General features: G+C 37.7%; 1 protein-coding gene across 1 annotated transcript in view; it reads right to left on the bottom strand.

Moving 5' to 3' along the window:
- Positions 1-259: 259 nt before the first annotated feature.
- Positions 260-19810, bottom strand: part of LOC113509437 (tau-tubulin kinase homolog Asator) — a 97392-nt gene continuing 77841 nt past the window's right edge. Inside the window, exons 19-32 of the mRNA XM_052902143.1 lie at positions 19460-19548; positions 18440-18541; positions 16982-17170; positions 16324-16465; positions 15341-15522; positions 14324-14374; positions 14171-14264; positions 13155-13254; positions 12666-12743; positions 11816-11882; positions 10434-10563; positions 9524-9635; positions 8944-9211; positions 260-8633 (exon numbers count right to left, since the gene is read on the bottom strand). Coding sequence (XP_052758103.1) covers positions 8944-9211; positions 9524-9635; positions 10434-10563; positions 11816-11882; positions 12666-12743; positions 13155-13254; positions 14171-14264; positions 14324-14374; positions 15341-15522; positions 16324-16465; positions 16982-17170; positions 18440-18541; positions 19460-19548 — 1604 coding nt within the window. The 3' untranslated portion in view covers positions 260-8633. The remainder of the gene's footprint in view (positions 8634-8943; positions 9212-9523; positions 9636-10433; positions 10564-11815; positions 11883-12665; positions 12744-13154; positions 13255-14170; positions 14265-14323; positions 14375-15340; positions 15523-16323; positions 16466-16981; positions 17171-18439; positions 18542-19459; positions 19549-19810) is intronic.

The raw sequence follows: 19810 nt of genomic DNA, 5'->3' as shown, positions 1-19810 counted from the left end.
TTTCAAAAGTGACAATTTTAGCTGGAGATATGGAACCTTAACACTATATAAATATTGTCCATAGTTTACTCGACCTTGCTTGTTTACCAATTTCCATTCCTAGTTTTTAAAGTTTGCCGTCTTCGTGATATAAAAAAAAAAATAGTACAAAAACGGAACGAATTCTTCTTAATGAGCATATAAATTTAGGAGTAATTATTCCTCGCTTTTATATTTACATAAGGTGCACGTTATTTTGGAATTAAATAAAAGTACAATATCAAGGACAAACCTTTTATTCAAATTTCATTGTGCATATTTCTGTAGATATAAAAAAATATGGCAAAATAAAATTAACAGCGTGCATTCACTTTGAGATAAAATAAAATACAGCGTTCGCCAACCACGCTCTTTCAAAAACCATTGAGAATAAAAAATGTCCACTAATTATAACAACAATTTTATACATAATTATCTGACAAAAATAATTGTCTCAACTTTTTTTTATCGTCGATATCCTACAGACGGAAGCTGGTCATAGACTAGATTGTACGGAATTCGTGTACAGCTCTCGATAAAAGAACGCTAACACGATCCCCAAGCGATAAAAGTTACGTTCCCGCCAATTTGATTTGCAAAATGACATTTTAAAAGTCAAAATGGCGGTTCGCATAACCGTCAATTTGTTTCATCGTAATATCAATAATTCTTAGAAACTATACTCGATCAATCCAAAATATTACAAGTAATCTGCAATTAAGTGATGTTTCGCTCATGAAATTAACCTGCCATGTTTATAATAACACATTAATTATATAATATTAATTCTTTTAATTTCACAACAAACTGATAACGCTTGCAGTAAGTACTTAGAATATTTTCGATTAACAATATGTCGTATATATTTAATTAAACAAATACATACAATTATCTATTCTAAGCAGCGAGAGACTAGAATTTAAATGGCATCTACGTAACGTATGTATACATATATATATTATAGTTTATACATTTTTTTTATAGATCGCTCGTTGTTTTTGTTTTGTTATTGTATTCGAGTTGTATTTAATATCTTTAAAATTAAGCACCAATTAGAAAATACTTTATTCCATACAAAATGTATGAGTATGACTTAATATAATAGAACTTCAAGTCAAATATGAATTCATTAATGATATTCAACAACCACAAAAACTATACTTATCACTTACACGTTTAGTGAAATAGCATTATTTATTGCCACACACGTCGCCATCAAAACATCCTTACAACATACTCCGAGAGTTTCATAGCAACATTTAGCATTATACTAAGATACGTTTCAATTTTAGTTTGTTCATAACATTTGGGTCGATTCTAAGTGATAAATTCTCAACTTGTTTCTTTAATTAAATATTTTAATTCGATAATTTGGCGAAATTACTGTATTATGGACGATCATAAACTAGATATATAATCATTTAAATTTATTATAAATTTAGTTTATATTAGAATAAAAAAAATCGCTGTGTCATCAAATTCAGATATTAATTTTAAAGATACGTTTAGAATCGACCCCATAGTTGCTCATTAACGGAGAATTTGTGGTAAATTTAAATTGAACATATATTTAGTAGTGTTCCATTCGTCACAACCTCCGCGACAGACACATGATTCACATATATTTTAGAATCTAGAATAATATTTGACACGCAACATACATTTATGAGTATCCCGAAACTCGACCCGGCGACGTTCGGTCGAGACCCTAGAGCCGAACTACCTCGACCACTGCACCTATACGAGTACTTCTGAATACAACAACATAACAAAAACCATTTTGAAAATCAATTTGGAATTTAACAAACTACCCGTGCCAACATACAATTTGCCAAAATTCTAAATGTACAGTACGAGCACCGCACAGCTTACTTTGTCGCGGTACATTACCGTTTCAACGCTACACTAGTCCTTCATATGCCGTATTTTTCCAAAAATATTTTATTATTTACGACATTTAAACCTTTTTGTTGTGTTTGCTTCGAAGTTATTACAGTAAAAAAAAAATAGCACAATACAATTCCAAACCTATTTAAAAAACTATAATATTTAAAATAAAGTAAATAGAATTTAAGATATCAAAGAAATTAGACACACAATGGCTAATTAAAGAGATAAAGAAATAACGGATTGAAATTCTAAATGGCGGCATTTAAAATTAAATATTTGCACGAGATTCAGAAAGTAACGTACTACTAATGTCAATTTCCTATACATTTTTAAACCGCCACAAAATAACTGCATAACTTCGATGCCAACACCGACTTACAGACTTGCGTTAAAGCAAAACACGATTTATTATCATAATACAGTTCAAAATAAAATAGCACGTTTATTAAAGAGATGCTTCTCTCGTTTAAAAAGCCAATTATTTAAATCCGCTGTACATATATTATTTATAACAATAATTGTATTCACAATTTAAACAAGTTTTCTCTTTGCAAATAAAATGATATATATTCAGTGTATTTTATAATATACAATTACAGAGACAGTATTTAGCAGTACTGATTATAGTTGAATAAATAAATAATTTTATTTCAATATTAACATTATACACTAATAGGGGGGGAAAGGTACTGTTAGCAGTGGGGTCAAATAGCCCCATTACTAGCAATATATCCTGTCAGGTCGACCTCCACGCGGTTCCCCCTGGAAACCATCGTGGCTAATTCTAGTTGAATACGTCACGATGGGCTAACTGACCCGCTTTCATCCTCATCAGTCATCTATCACTGGTGCCCCGCCAGTGTATACCGATAGCGCAGACGGGGTTACCATACCATTATCACCCATTAAAAAAAAATACACTAATAATTGTTAATTAGTCAGAATATTAAGTCTCGTGAGGCAAAAACCTATAAAACTAGATAAATAGGGGAAAATACATTTCTGATGGTGACCTTCGGAAGATACTGCATTCCAAAATCCATACATAGCCTCATGCTTTGCTGCTCCTAAGGACTTGATTATTGAGGTCGATTCTTTAAATTTTTATACAACTGAGGTGGCAATCAAGCATACAGTTCACCTGATGGTAAGCGGTTACCATTAGCCTATGAACGCCGGCAATATTGGGGGAATTACGCGCGCTTTGCCGACCCTGAAGAAACCTTTACCCCTTTTTTTACCCCTGACATTGGATCAGTTACCGACTCCAAATTCAGAACAAAGCTGACTTGCTACTTTTATTTAAATAAAAATCGAGCGAATACAGTACTATCGATAGTATATTGGCACCGACTCGAATGTTCCTATCGTCGAATATTTACTTTTAACCGCTACTCTGTAACACAAAACGTGTGTGTATTGTGATTTTGAACACCTATTTTATAGGGTTTTGATTGGCTTTGTGTGACGTCACTTACAATATGGCCGAAAGATTTTTTATATATACATTCTTTTTTTTTATGATTACCGAACATATATCATTTTATTGGTAAAACTACATTTCCTTTATAAGAACCTATAAACTAAATCGAAAATTAGAACTGTTGAACTGTTTAAAAAATAAATACTTTTGTACAAACGTTAAACTTACGTATCGACATATATCCTTTTCACACTCGTTGGTCTACCATAATTTAGAGCGAGACGCAGCTATATCGTCATCTAACAGTGGTATGTCAAATGCATTTAACATTTAAAAAAATATTTCAAACATCGAGATATCAGTCAAAAATGGTCACTTATTGATATATAGAGCTTTGTGACGTACTCGTTACAACATTTTGAGTAATTTTGCAAAAGTATCGATACATTTCGGGAAAGCTTTAAATAACAAGATTTCTCTTATGGGTGAAAGCTTATATATTCTCAAAGAAAAAAAAGGGGGGTAAAATGACATGCAACATTACAACAATACATTAGTATTCAGTTACCTCACAAATATTACAAATTTACCCAAAATGTTTACATAAGAAGATAGTTTCCTACATTTTATTGAATGCAAATTTGCACATAGGTAATTAATATGTTATATCACGAATCATTAAAAGCACATAAATAAAAAAAATCACTAGATATAGTACCCAATGTATCTATCGATGAATTACTATTTCATTGATAATTGTCTAGTTACATTTAGTGTACATTTATTCAGTACTAAATCTAGTCTTAGTGGGCTTAAAATGTTGCTTAAAACATAGGTTTTATGTTATATTGTGAATCGTAGAATGTAATATCAAAACATATGAAAAGAAAGTGGGTGTATGCAGGAACCAGGGGACCTAACCTGCCTTTCTGGGGGGAAAGGGATTATTAGTAAGGGAGACTGAGAATCCTATTGCTAGCAATATACCCAACCAGGTCGAGCTCCTCGCGGTTCTCCCTGGAAACTATCATGGTTAATTCCTGATGAATTCATCATGATGGGCTAACTGGTCTGTTTTCATTCTCATCTATCACCCTTCACTGGTGCTCCGCCAGCGTATCCCGTTAGCGCAGGCGGGGTTACCACACCATTTTCACCCATCAAAACAAAAACCCGTCTTTCTAGACGAATAACAAATAAATCTACCATGAGATACGCTTTCGTCGTCGGATATGTGTGAGAAAAAAAAATGCTGGATATTGTTTTCTCGCTCTATCACATGCAGACGAGATTGAAGACGTAACCATTGAGATATCCATTTGAAATTTGTCTATGGGGCTAGTCTATCACAATTAGACGGTCTCGGGGGAGGCAAAAGGTCCCAAAAGAGTCGCAAGGTTACAGAACTGAGGTAATCGAAAGAAGCAAGAGAAGCTGTTGGTATTTTAGTTATCTGGGGTGAAGCTAGAAGGCAAATTGTCTATGCAAGATAATAAAAAAAAAAACATTTATCTATGACGTACGCAACATTTTAAGTGGGAAAATAAATTTACAATAAAGTAATATACTTAAATTAAATACAAGTAATAGTGAGCTATATCAGATTCTCCAGGTGTCCGTCTGTATGTTGTTCTTATTCTTTACCTTTTCAACAGAAACTTTACGTAAAAGCCAACCCAAACTAGAATAAAGATTATGGAAATAACAGGAACCTAACAGTCCAATAAACTCCTACCACACAATCAGAACGCCTGTTGGTTGTCTCTCTTTTCATTTAAGAGTTCCCACTTGTCGGTGCAACTAATTCATGCATCTTCCTCCAGCCAGCTCTATCCCAGGCCATATCCTTGATCTCCCTATACGACATGACACCTAGTGTTTCTTTCATCTGTCCCATGTAGTTATTCCTCGGTCTGTAGGTAGTATTGATGTCTTTTTAATGATTCCTCATTAATCATTACTGATTACATGTATGACGTCATCAATGATAATATTCATCATTGATAATTAAAGCTCAATGAATGAAAAAGTGTACGCTATCATTGGAATTGATGAATCAAATCTGTCTGTTAGACACGTTTTCACTAGCACACGTCCCCAAGTTAAGGTCCCCAGTTAGTCCCGAAACTAGTCGAACTTTCTCGACTAAACAACACTTAATTTAAACCATTTGTTATTACATTGCAATATTATATGTCCATACGGAACATTTAACCCTTTTTTGCATGTTTTTTTTTATTGGTGAAATAAATCAAGGTGATACAATTTATGTTCAAAATTAAAGGAAAAATGGTTAAAGAAATAAATTTAACAGCTATGTGTATTTTTTTTCTGCGATGGACATTAAAAAGGTATCCAGACACGATCAACTTAAAGTGTACTTGTTCTTTTATATAATTTTTGGGCGTTCAATGTTATGATGGAAATTTCCACCGTTATGCAAAGAAGGATTAACAATGAAATATTAAAATATTACTTAGGCACTTTGAGAATAAAGCCTGTTGAGGAAATCTTAATACTGTGTGCATTTATTTATTTAGACTGCATAGTAATTGGCACGTGGATACTCGTTGGCAACTGTCTACCTCGATTCACTATCGTAACAACGTATAGACGGACACCTTAACGTAAAATTAACATAACTTACACATCCCTTTATCCATCCCTGTATAATCTACAAAATTGCATCAATATCGGCGCCATACTCGATGCGTTTCGCCTCTGAACTGAATAGGGCCGAATTGAGCCAAATGACACTAGCTTTCTGATCAAGAAACGAATCAATACGAACTCCGACTACTAACTGGATTCATTATTTGGAGTATTTTGCCCATAAATGGTCAATATTACAACGATATACATATATCACATACTTAATTGATACTCCGGAGCCCAATAGAGTTATTACCGCTCAATACATTTTGCTCAAGTCGGCAACAACGAGACGCTAAATACAATGTGGTATGAGCTCGCCTGAGCAAAGCCCATGTGAGCCGTATTGCTCATTATTGCTCAATAGGCATCTAAAAGCCAAATTAGCTCGAAAAGGCAAGTCCTACCTAGAGAGAGAGAGATCTAAACTTTTTTTTTTATTATTTATAATTATGTACCTTACGCCGTTGTGGCAAGGTGCAAATTTCGATATCTAGACGTAATACTACTAGAAGTGACACTGACAGATTTCAAATTATATTTGATCAAATAATAAAAGTAATAATAATAAAATATAATAATATATTTTTTTGTATGTTTCACATACACAAATATAAATAAAAAACAACTATGTTACTAACAATATAATGGCAGGAAATATGTCGACATCTTGACGTTTTGGAAACGTAAAAATAAACAATACTTTTTTTTTTTATAAAAGATTGCCAGAAATAAAAATAATATTTTATTTGATTTACAGATTGTTTGGACAAGTACTATTTTTCAAAGGGCCGACTACAGTCTGTCTCACAAGTGTAGTCGCCGTCCTGTGCACGTGACGTGCGTACGAAAAACAAGAATTAGAGTTTAGACAATACAAAACAAATAATAAACCTAAATATTTGAATAAAACATACGTCTATTGCAGCGCCCCCTGTCGGCCTATTAATTATGGAACACGACTAAAAACATGTTCTGTAGCGATTTTGTATTTATCCTACTCACTCTTCAGCTGTATCCGTCCGTATAACCGATTAAACGCGAAAAAATGTACTTTTAACAAATATGTTAAACTGTTAAATGTCATTATAACTGTGTAAAGAGCGTTCGCTCAAATTCTGTCAACAGTTATTCTAAAATCATAAATAGATTGTACAAAAAAAAAATACAATAGTAATAACCCATAAACAAACTTCAAAAAAATTACATCATAATAACTTGCCCATATTCCTCCGAGCATATTAAAATCAAGCGAGCGAGCCTTAGACTCTCGCTCGATTATATTTTTCAACCGTGGTCTCAATACCGGGCAAGAATTTACAATGAACAAACATTGGCGTTGGCCCGATTCGAACCCACGATACAGTACGCTTTTAGAACATACAATATGGCAAATTATATATCTAACTATATAGTTATTAGCTTAAACTACATACTTCATATACGCGCTTCACACATTTCCTTACATATCACAAAAGAACACAACACTGGACATTCGTCGTGTGGTCACTTCTAGTAGCACTACGTCCCTGTTACACGTACACCGGCCATTACCGTCCTTATTTGCTGATTAATAAGAATTAAAATAGCTTAACACCACACTACTGTGGTACGATCACATTTTCGTGGGCGTATTCGAACCAAAATTATATGAACTTTTTTATGATACACGATGACTTTGTCACGTGACACTCTTGAAAATGACATTTTGTTAGTGTGTGTTTAAGAAAGTGTCTCATTTGTGTTCGCTAGGGTATTTGGTGAGAAAACTCGGGGCGTTCGGCCATACTAGCGTACAGGCTGTTACGGGAACGTTAGTTTCACAGTTTACTTTTTAATTTTGTCACACACACACACACACACACACACAAACACAGTCATATAATAATTAAAGTGTAATTTGATTATGAAATTTTTAAAATTTTTCTTATATTTTTGGCTCAACACAACCTGATATAAACTATATAAAATATGAACTAATATTATATTTTCTAATTTGTGTTGTTTTATAATGTATTTTACACGTGTAATTGAATATATGTTCAGCCCCTAAACTATGCTGACTTGCATTTTGAAATATAGTCTAAGAGCTCGAGGTTGAAGTTATAAGATCAAAAAAATCATATCGAAACAGGATTCTTTTGACTATTTTTCAATATAAACTTGATAATAGTACATATATTCGGCAGCTTGTCATTGTGATTGACTAGTTTAATGACAAGTGTTAACCGTTGCCTATTGATATGAACGATGTTATAGATATTACAGAATATACTGTGCCGCCCGTGGCACAGTTAATGAGTTACTATTCCTGAGAACAAGTTACATTAAAATGAGTTATAAATTATAAAGATGCAATAGAATTTATATAAATATTATATTATTATGCAGTACGGCTCTTAGACTATTTTAAGAAATCAAGTCCAAGAGACCACATCCAAAGTCTAATTTTTTAATAGGATATGTTTGTTTTTTTTTTCTTTTAAATATATTTTTATTAGAAAGAAAAATAAATTCATATTTTATACAGTTTACAACGTAATTACGTCCGTAAGGCATATAAATATATAATATAATTATAGAAATATATATGTAGCTGCTACATATTAGATTATTCTTGCTGCGACTGCGCACGCTGGTGGGTCAGCTCCTACACAGAAATAGATTATTGTCGAAATTCTGAGGCGAGAAGAAATATAATAGATAATTATGTTCTTTGTTTATATATTTATTTTGTCTTATGTATCTTTTTAAAACGTAAACACTCATTTTATTTATTAAATAATACATCAAGATACATTGTATACGTAAGTATATAGAACACTGATAAATAAACAAACCAGCTAATTTGACAATTAGCTGACAAAAAGTTGAGCCGTTTTTGAGGCTCGATGCTCCATCTACATATTCTAAGGTAGACGCATATTATTATAAAAAAAAAACAATACCAATAAACTGACCTATGGCGCGATGGATAGAGGTCGAAAGCGCCTGGCTCTGGCTGCATTATGGTTGGCATTGGCGGGCAGCGTGGGCGGCGGCGGCGGCGCGGGGCCGCCGGCGGCGGAGGAGGCTGCGGCGGCGGGGGAGGCGGAGGAGGCGGAGGAGGCGGCGGCGGCGGCGGGCGCGGGGGGAGGCGAGCCCGACGACGAGGAGCCGCCCGAGGGCGGCGGCGACGACATCAGCAGCGCCGGCACCCCGCGAGACCCACTTCTGCTGCTGACAATTCTAACGTTCAATGTTGTTAGATTCGCCCATTTGTTATCAATCGTTAGTACTATCAATACATACACATAAATGTCTCTGTTTAGAATAAATTATTTTTAAAAAGCCACATTTATTACTAAGCATTTGGCAATATGAATAAAATAGATATAAAATATTAAAAAATTAAATTATTATTATTATAAAGTACGTTCAGAATTAACATATATCGACCACGTGTAACATACAAACAAAAATGTAGCAAACAAAAAAATAATTTATATAAATTAATAAAAAAAAAAAATTAAAATTAGAACAGCTTCAATAGGTATTTACCTAGTATGCTGCGGCGGTTGTCTGTGCCGCGGCCTCGCGAACCGCAGATTCAGCTCCCGCGTCGGGTCTGATGCATATTTTTCGTTTGCATTCTGCCGCCGCCGGCGCAACGCTGTCGGTTAACACATGTTGTTAATAAACAGTGAAAATACTAATAATATTAGAACTCAACAAACATTCTATTTAAATTCACCATGTAGTAGAAAAATAGTCGTAACGGATCTATTACCACTGTACGACGCACAGTCGGCGAGGCGGCCGGCAGTACAGTACAGTACAGTACAGTACAGTACAGTACAGTAGAGTAGAGTAGAGCAGAGTGCGGCGGCGGTACGTACCGGGCGTGAGGTCCGCGTCGCCGGGCGCGGCGGGTCCGTCCAGCGGCCCGTCCCCGCTCCACGACGCACAGTCGGCGAGGCGGCCGGCAGTACAGTACAGTACAGTACAGTACAGTACAGTAGAGTAGAGTAGAGCAGAGTGCGGCGGCGGTACGTACCGGGCGTGAGGTCCGCGTCGCCGGGCGCGGCGGGTCCGTCCAGCGGCCCGTCCCCGCTCCACGACGCACAGTCGGCGAGGCGGCCGGCAGTACAGTACAGTACAGTACAGTAGAGTAGAGTGCGGCGGCGGTACGTACCGGGCGTGAGGTCCGCGTCGCCGGGCGCGGCGGGTCCGTCCAGCGGCCCGTCCCCGCTCCACGACGCACAGTCGGCGAGGCGGCCGGCAGTACAGTACAGTACAGTACAGTAGAGTAGAGTGCGGCGGCGGTACGTACCGGGCGTGAGGTCCGCGTCGCCGGGCGCGGCGGGTCCGTCCAGCGGCCCGTCCCCGCTCCACGACGCACAGTCGGCGAGGCGGCCGGCAGTACAGTACAGTACAGTACAGTAGAGTAGAGTGCGGCGGCGGTACGTACCGGGCGTGAGGTCCGCGTCGCCGGGCGCGGCGGGTCCGTCCAGCGGCCCGTCCCCGCTCCACGACGCACACTTGGCCAGCCGCGCCTCGCCCAGCGCCACCGGGATGCGGGACGCGCTGGTCGACGACCGCTGCACAAACATAATGCCATCATGTCAAGTTTCGTAATACAATATGGCCGTGTGGTCGCGGCCGGTATAGAATAGGCCACCTCTTCCTTTCCCGTGGGTGTCGTAAGAGGGCGAAGGATGGGTAGCAATGCCCTTATTAAAGCATCTCCAAAGCCTGACTGCGTTTGCCAATCCGCCTGCCAAACGTGGCAACTACTGGTGAAATCTCCTAAGGGGATGCTTGTGTTCAGCGGTGGAGAGTTAAAGGCTGATATGATGTTAATGATTATACACAAGTGGTGTTTGGAGTCAACGGCAGATGGTGACAGAATGCAACATGAAGGACTGCAGTTATCTCTGTCATCGAAGAAATGGCACTCGTATGAAAGAAGTAGAAAAAATAGCTGTGTGTCCCGGCATAGAATAGGCCACCCCTTCCTTTCCCGTGGGTGTTATAAGAGACGGTTAAGGGAGCTTATAGTAGAGGAATGGGCAGCAGCGTCCCTATTAAAACATCATAAATTACGGTTACAAACATGCTTGCCAAGCGTGGGCAACTACTGACAAAACCCCCCTAATGGGGGAAGCTATGTTCAGAAGTGTATGAAAGGACTGTATGAAAGGACGTATTAAAAATGAAATAATCATCCCAATTTCGTACCTAAAATATACGTCGACTGATGTGTTTAAACAACAAAGATAAATTTAAAAAATCGATTCACAATCGTAACTCGCCCAAATATAATGTTGAAATACCACGGATGTACTGAAAATACAAGGAAACAAGGGAATAACTAAGGATTTCGAAGAGTGGACAGGTTGTGTGTGTAGGCATTCTAATGCCCCCCTTGGAAGAGCTAAAAGTTTCCCCTCGTGAGAGACAAAAGGTTATTGCATTGACAGAAAATGGAATCACAGTAAAATGTGAAAACAAACTAGTTATGGGTTTGTTTTGAAAATAAAGAAATAGTCTATGAAAAGCTAAAAGACTTTACAATAACGTAATTAAGTTAATGTAAATTAATAAAAAAATTAGAGTAAAATAATCGTTGTATGAACATCACGCGTTTTCACAAAATAGATTAAGCACATAATAATTAGTCTATGAAGACTTATATGAACATGTCGGTTCTAAAAATTTAATCTTGACGTTTCTCTGACAGTAAATTATTTAATTTAATATTTAATTCCCCCTAATTCCTAACTATTATCAATATTAAACGTGATAATGCATTATTTCAATATTTGGGCCAAATATTTACAATATACTCACATCCCGTAAACTCTGCGAGCCGTCGCCCGCTCCACTCGGCACTTCTCGTTTTACAGGTGGACTGCTTCTGTAAATTAAAAATTAATTTATATAACAAAAAATATTTATTTCTCAAACATGCTTGGAAATGTGAGCATTATTTTGACAATCTTCTTCGAGATAAATCAAAATTGCCGTACTGTCCAGATACATGCGGGCAGCGGCCGGCAAAAGTTGTATGAAAATCCATATCTGTCGTGTTTTGCGGCCAGATAAATTACTATGTAAACTCATATCTGTCCTGTAATTTAAAAATGGAATGACCTTTTACTTCGAAACATGGCTACCAAGGAGGTGACTAATACAAGGTTTTATTTAAATTTCGAACTGGCTTGCAAATAGAAAGCTGTTTATTGAAAAAAAAAAAAACAAGGGAACATTATGGCGCGTGAAAATTATTATTGCTGGTTATTCGTCATTGAATTTAAAAACTAAAATTGTGTTCTTGATTTCCGCGCATTGTTTGAGAAAAGTACTATACAAGCCTTGGCCACAACTAGGCATTGATGGACTCACGTATGTGTGCCTCGGTTACACCTCGGCCCACATTTGTGCGTTCGTCCATCAATGCCTCAGTTGCTGGCCGCTGCAGTAATGTACTATTTCTTATTTGATATGTCTCAAATAAAGTCATGGATCAAAACATTTGATACACAGATAAACCCTGCCTCGGTTAACACTTAGAATACGTTATTTAAACAATGTTTACAATAAAACAGTTTAAAAAGCCTCTTGTGTAAGATAAGATAGACATTGCTGTTTCTAGGCAGAAATATGATGGTAATTCATAGAATCATTCAAGTCTACACACCTGTCCTGTACTGCGTCTAGTCTCGTTCTCTCTACTGCTGGACTCTGGCTCTTCTCACCGCCGCTCCGAGTTGACGACCTGCACATATCCCTGTATTTATAATAAGTACACATACCACGATACCTCCATACATCCATGAAATAACACAGCACATAAATATTTTTATTATATTTATGTGACACGGTGGTTGAATGAAGACAGGATTGTCTTTTTACATCGTCACTTATAACACAGCCGTCGTCGTGTCATCATTGGTCATAATTTCATACATACACATTCTACTTAAATTGTATATCATCTTGATCCTTCGAGCCGGATGTCTTTCATTAACAAAACTCTAGTGCTCAGTAAAATAATTACTTTCAGTTAATTAATTTATACAGTCCAATAATTTTTTGTTTTATCAATTTCAGCAATTTACTCACGTTTTCACCACTGCTCCAAAAGACGACGCTAACCTTAAAACATAAACATATCATAGAAACTTGCCTTTTGTCTCTCTGGTGTTCTGTAGCGTCGTAATATACTGACGCTTCTTCATGATTCAACCGGATTGGCTCGCCACCACTCACCACAGAATGGATTTTTACTGTAATAGAAAAAAGATAAAATCTTATTTGATGATAAGTGGAAATCGTAACCTAAAAATATATAAGATATTACGGATGTCACGATATATATTGTATCATATATTGTAACCTTTATGTATCAGATTTTAGATGTAATCAAGGTTGTTATAGTAGATACCTATCAAGTATTACGACACACCCTCAACGGCGATCGGATCGGACCACCTAGCATGGCGCAAGAAGGTGCGCTACCGAGAAAGACACCTGCGTCGAGTCAGCATTTCAATTCCCGCAGCAAAAATACCCATTTCATTTATGTTTGATTTGATATAACTTCACTTACGGATCACACATCGATCTGAAGACATTTATTATTGTAATAATTAATTTTAGAATTAAATTTAGTTATATTTATAAAATTGTTTTTTTTTTGGGTCTTCCGTCAGCGGCTTCAATAACTAGGTAGAGACTTTGAATAATAATACAACAATGTACATATTACCATTTTACTGTGGACATAGAAGTATATGATAATCACTGTGGGATAGTACAAAACTATCGCCAGTAAACGAAGTTGCCGGCAAACGCAGTCGCGACTAGAAGTGGTCAACTATTTGAGGACCTAGAATTAAACTAGTATTCTTTCCCGGTGTGTAACTTATACATTTATGGTTATTTAATTTTTTTATCTCTTTATAATAAATCGATAGTTATGTGTGTATATGACGAGGATTAGTAAAATTATGGTGTCGTAAAAAATATTACAATGAAACGCATGGGGGGTATCATGGGCGCAACAGTATACTCTGTTATGTCCATGGTACTGCTCATGTCCATAGGCGACGGTTACCACTTTCCATCAGGTGGGCCGTCAGCTTGTTTGCTGTTCTAAGTTGTATATTTTTTAGATTAAATAAAATGAATATTCATAGATACCGGAGTGTCCGGGCGAGGTGCTGTCGGGCGGGCGCACGCGTATCTCGAGCCGGCTCGACACCGTGGCGCCCTCCCCCGCCTCCGCGGCCGCCGCCTCCCCCGCGCCGCCCACCGCCGCCCCGCCGCCGCCGCCGCCGCTGCTGTCGCCGTCGCCGCCGGCGGAGGCGCCGCCGGTGCAGACTGGGACGATGACGTCGACAGGCTCTGTTTATAATAACATGTTTTTTTAATTCAAGTAAAATACGCAGCCATATCGTCTTTTTTAATATTGTACTGAACTGATTCTTTGTGAAAATCGATATTATTGGCTAGTTGATTGGAATTATTTTGTTTAATTCCGATAGAATTAGTATGCATGCGATAATTAACATTTAAAGATTGACTTCTATTATAAAATAAATAAATACGTTTGACATTTATTAATTTGAATTTGGCGCGCATTAGGAGTCGAATCAAACTGTCAGAATAACTTGTCATTCATGAGTTGAATCTAGATACATATCTAGATTCGCTATTGTAATAAATATTTTTAATTGCTTTTAATTCTTGAAATAATAGCGTAAAATGTTGTTTCTCTTGTCAGATGAGTTGTGTAATATCAATATATCAATAAATTATTTAAATAATAAGATTGCAAGTTAATCATGAATTACCCTCGTTTTAGAGTAATTTAATTATTTCATAGGTTCATGCGATAAAGTTTATTATTTCATAAAGAAAATGTGTTTCTAAAATGTAAAGCACATTATATTTGTTATATAAATTTTTATATATTTTTACCTTCCTCTGGTAAAATATACACCTTTGTACACCAGACAAAAGTCGTTTATACCGTGAAGCAGTTGTGTTTGCATGGCTATGTTTCGGTTTGAAGGGTGCGGTGGTGGTGATGGTGTCGGTGATGATGGTGGTGTTGGTGGTGATGGTGGTGTTGGTGGTGATGGTGGTTGTCGATGATGATGGTGTCGTTGGTGTCGATGATGATGGTGGTGGTGGTGGTGATTGTGTCGTTGATGATGATGTCGGTGATGATGGTGGTGATGGTGGTGGCGGTGGTGTCGGTGGTGTCGGTGGCGTGTGCTGGTGGTGTCGGTGTCGGTGGCGTGTGCTGGTGGTGTCGGTGTCGGTGTCGGTGTCGGTGGCGGCGTGCGGCGGCGGCGCGGCACGTACCGGCAGGCTGCGCGCGCGCACGGGCGGCGCGGGCGCGGGCGTGTGCACGTGGTGGTGGTCGCGGCGCGCCGCCACGCCGCGCATCACGTCCACGCGGTAGCGCAGCGCGCCGCCCGCGCACCCCGCGCCGTCGAACGACGCCTGCTGCAGCAGCGGCGGCCGCAGCGACCGCACGTGCGACCCTGCAACGCAACCTTATATCTTTATAATAATTATAATCATTTATTCTACTAAAATATACAGATACAATCACAACATACATATAGTCTATATCTAATATTATTATTATCTATATTTTTAAATAATATTTATCATCTACAGTTTTATCTTATTTTTTCTGTAATTCCTTAAATTTATATAAAAAAAAATTAATTATATAAAGTACGATAGCCTGACCTTCATAATACAGGATTTTCCTAGGAGAAAAGGATTATTAATAATAGAGACTGAGAATCTCATTGCTAGCAATGGGTATATTCCAGGCCAGGTCGACTTCCACGTTGTTCCCCCTAAAAACTATTATAGTTGATTCCTGATGAAATCATCTTTAGCCCATCATGATGATTTCATCAGGAATCTCATAGATCACCCTTCACTGGTGCCCCGCCAGCGTATACCGTTAGCGCAGGTGAGGCTGCCATTTCATTTTCATCCAAAAAAATACAGTATTTTCCTAGTATAGAGGCCAGAGGCACTTGATTTTACATCTGTATATTTGTGTTGAATAAATTACTATTATTATCATTAGCTCGAAAAAACTCGATTAGTTTCGGAATCAATCCGTGATCCTTAATCACTTAGCTGTGATACAAGTACGAGCTTATTAAACTAAGAACGATAATTATTACATAAAAATATAATTGTGTGCTTACGAAACTTTTAACAATAATAATAAGTTACAAGTGTCAGAAAATACTATCTTATGCATGACCCCCAAGTATTACTGTAGGATTGGAACGCATAGAAAGTTCATAAAAACTCACCGATAGCAGGCAGAGTCCAGCACCTGGGCAGCATGGGCTGCAGCTTCGGGTAGGCCTCTATCCCCGGGATGTACAGGCACGGCGCACGCTCCCGCCGGGCCGGCCGCGCCGCCGCCGGAGGCGACTTTTCGCCCGCACCCGCCTGGAAGAGGAAAGGAACAGAAGTTCACCTATAAGATTTGTACACTGTAATTTTATTACTGTATCCAATATTTTATTAATAACTTTAAAACAAAAACTAGAAATAATAATTTTTTAAAAAAAAAAAGGGACCTATAATTGACCCTTGAAGTACACCCATTTTTATAATTGCTCCTTATGACTTTATATTGCGAATCAATTCAGTTGATGTTTCTATTTTTAAATGGATGATAATAGAACCCTGCCGACGTTAACAGGATACGCTGGCGGGGCACCAGTGAGAGATGATAGGTGAGAATGAAAAGGCAGGTCAGTTAGTCAAACGTGATGAATACACCTGGAATTCAGCACGATGGTTTCCTGGGGGGACCACGTAGAGATCGACCTAAATGAGTATATTGCTAGCAATGGAACTGCTAGTCTTCATTACTAACAATCCTTTCCACCTATTCTGTTGATGTTGCAACTAATACCAAAAACTTTTCAAAATTTGTAAATACACCTAGATATATAATACCTGTGCGGCGTGGTCCGGCTTTTGGTGTCCGGGCGCGGGTTGCTGCGTGTGCGGCGTGTGCGGCGTGTGCTGCGTGTGCGTGTGCGGCGTGTGCGGCGTGTGCTGCGTGTGCGAGGCGGGCAGCTGCGTGCGCGGCGCGTTCGAGCAGCTCGACACGCCGCTCGCGCCGCGGCCGCGGTGCTCCGGCGACTGCGCACAATCACATAACTAGTATAGATAACTAGTAAACTTATTATAGATACAAACAATTACAAGAAACAATCACAGTGAGAAAACAATGGGCGACCTTATCGCTAAGAGCGATCTCTTGCAGGCAACCTTTGGATGAAGAGGAGTAATTATAAACAGTTTGATCGGTGTTTGACTAGTATGTTGGTATAATTGCAGCTAGTCACATTACCTGGTGTGATCTATAAAATATGCCTATTTTCTGTATATATGTATTTAGTATATTTTTAGTGATGTTACTATGAGATCCAGACTAATGATAACGTGAAGTGCTAAGTCGCTATGCTCTCTAAATATGGTTTGAGATCCGTGATAGTTACGCTCATCTGTCGAACTGTGGTAAACAGATACAGTTTGTAGGAAATGGCCTATTCTTGTTTAGTGCTTAGCAGCGACTCAAAATATTACATTGAATTGAAAAAAAAAAACTCAACACTAATTATAGTTACTGTAAAATTATTTTGTACATTTGCTTTAAAGACAGTATTAATATAACGAGACACTTTATTAGTCAAATGAAATTGATTTTTTATGATACACAGCCATAATAAACAAGTTGATAAGCCAACTGATGGAAGACGAGACATTTTTTAAATTAATAGATTTCCCAAAACATACTGTAGCATCCCTCATAAGTTGCATGCACATATTTGAATAATTCATAGTTTTGTGTTGGGATTCGACTTTGGGACTTTAACTTCAACCTAGCGTCATTTTATTAACCACTAGCGACCCGCCCCGGCTTCGCACGCGTGCACATTACATCACATCACATTAGATACCTCTAAAATTATCAGTGTTCCTCTACAATATTGTGCATGTATTATACATATAAACCTTCCTCTTGAATCACTCTATCTATTAAACAAATCGCTTCAAAATCCGTTGCGTAGTTTTAAAGATTTAGGAATACATATGGACAGACAGACAGCGACTTTGTTTTATACTGTGTAGTGATTATCTGTCCACTGCTGCAGATAGGCCTCCCCTTTAGACTACCACAAAGAACTGTCTTAGGCCACTTGCATCTACTGACTCCCTGCAAAACATTTTAGGTCGTCGCTCCATTTAGTTGGGATTGGTCCTACACTGCGTTCGCTCGAAGAACCTTTCTTCCCCATCGGTTGTCGGTTCTTCGAGCTATGTGACCAATCCATTGCTACTTCACCTTGCAAGTTTTGTCCTTCTTTAGTTCAACCTGTACTCGAGAGTTATATTTATAGTCCATACCTGTAACTGTTCCTGTTTCCACTCGTTGTCCGTGGTCTCTTCTGAATCGTCGAATTGCGACTTCCAGAGAGATACCAAAGTCAGTGCACCGCCCTTTGTCACCTGCAACATAAAAACCATACATTTAAAACAGAAATCAAGAATCATACACAAGATTAAAAGAAAAAAAAAATAGAATGCTAATGGCGCCGCGTCGACTTACGCTGACATAGTTCTAGGGATGAAAGATAGGTGAGGATGAAGTACTATTGTTTGAAATGGGGCTGCTAATGCCTGAACCAACAGTAAGCCTAATACACTGACAGTGGAGGATTTACCAGCAGGTTGATTTAAGGTTAGGACAGTAGATTTTGGGGGTAGGTGGTAAAGGTTGCCCCCTGTGCCACCTACCTCCAAAATCTGCTGCTTTTATAGAGTTTTGTACCAAAAAGGTACAAAGGAATCCTTATGGTGTGATTTCGCCCTACTGTCCGTCCGTCCATCCGTTTGTCACAGCGTTATATCTCTATAACTACTATTTCTAACCGACTTGAAAAAAGAAGAAAGTTCACAATTTGGCTGTTTTTTTAAGTTTTCATAATATATCTCATAAATACGTCATTTATAAACCGATTTGGAAAAATCTTTTTTATTACTTTTAGGTTCGTCCTATAAAAAATTTATCAAAATCGATTCAATAGTTTAGTTTTTAAATCAATCTTTTTTGGTTTTGCCATGATTTAAGTCGGTGTTTTTTTTTTTTAATCAAATCCTAAATTATATATCATCAATTTATTAATAAAAAAAAAACTTTTATTAATATGATTGTAAACTAGGATACTGTATTGAAATTGAAATCATTTATTTGCTGGAATAAGGTACATTTTTATATGTGTTACTTTACAAGAAAAATAGTCCAATCTTATTCTGCCACACTGTAGGCGTGCAAATATAAAAACTTATTAAACAAAACATTATGTAGGTAGACGGAGACAAGTAAATTTAAATAGCCAACTGGCGGCAAACGTGTGAATCACTGACCTGCTGCAAGGCGGACACGTTCTCGTCGTCCATGACGGCGAACTGCGTGTAGCTTTGGTCGGCGCGAGCCCGGCCGGTGCGACGGGTACCTACATAATTTACGTACATTTTATCTCGTGCCTTTATGCCGTTAAATTATTTTAAATTAAAACCAAAAAACATTTTTGTTAACTAAAAATGTATATATTAATGTTGTGACATTGACTTAGTTCGAAATTTAAATTGTAATTTTATTTTTATTTGACATTTCTATGATTTTTATTTATTTTATAATAGCTTTATTAACGGCATTTATTAATGCATGACCCAAAGTGTGCACTGGGTACCAGAGTGATTTTGTGTATTATGTAT

The sequence above is a fragment of the Galleria mellonella genome, unplaced genomic scaffold (genome assembly GCF_026898425.1).
Source record: "Galleria mellonella isolate WM207_F2 unplaced genomic scaffold, CSIRO_AGI_GalMel_v1 utg87, whole genome shotgun sequence".
In the NCBI taxonomy this organism is placed as follows: Eukaryota; Metazoa; Arthropoda; class Insecta; order Lepidoptera; family Pyralidae; genus Galleria; species Galleria mellonella.
This window is presented reverse-complemented; position numbering and strand designations above follow the sequence as displayed.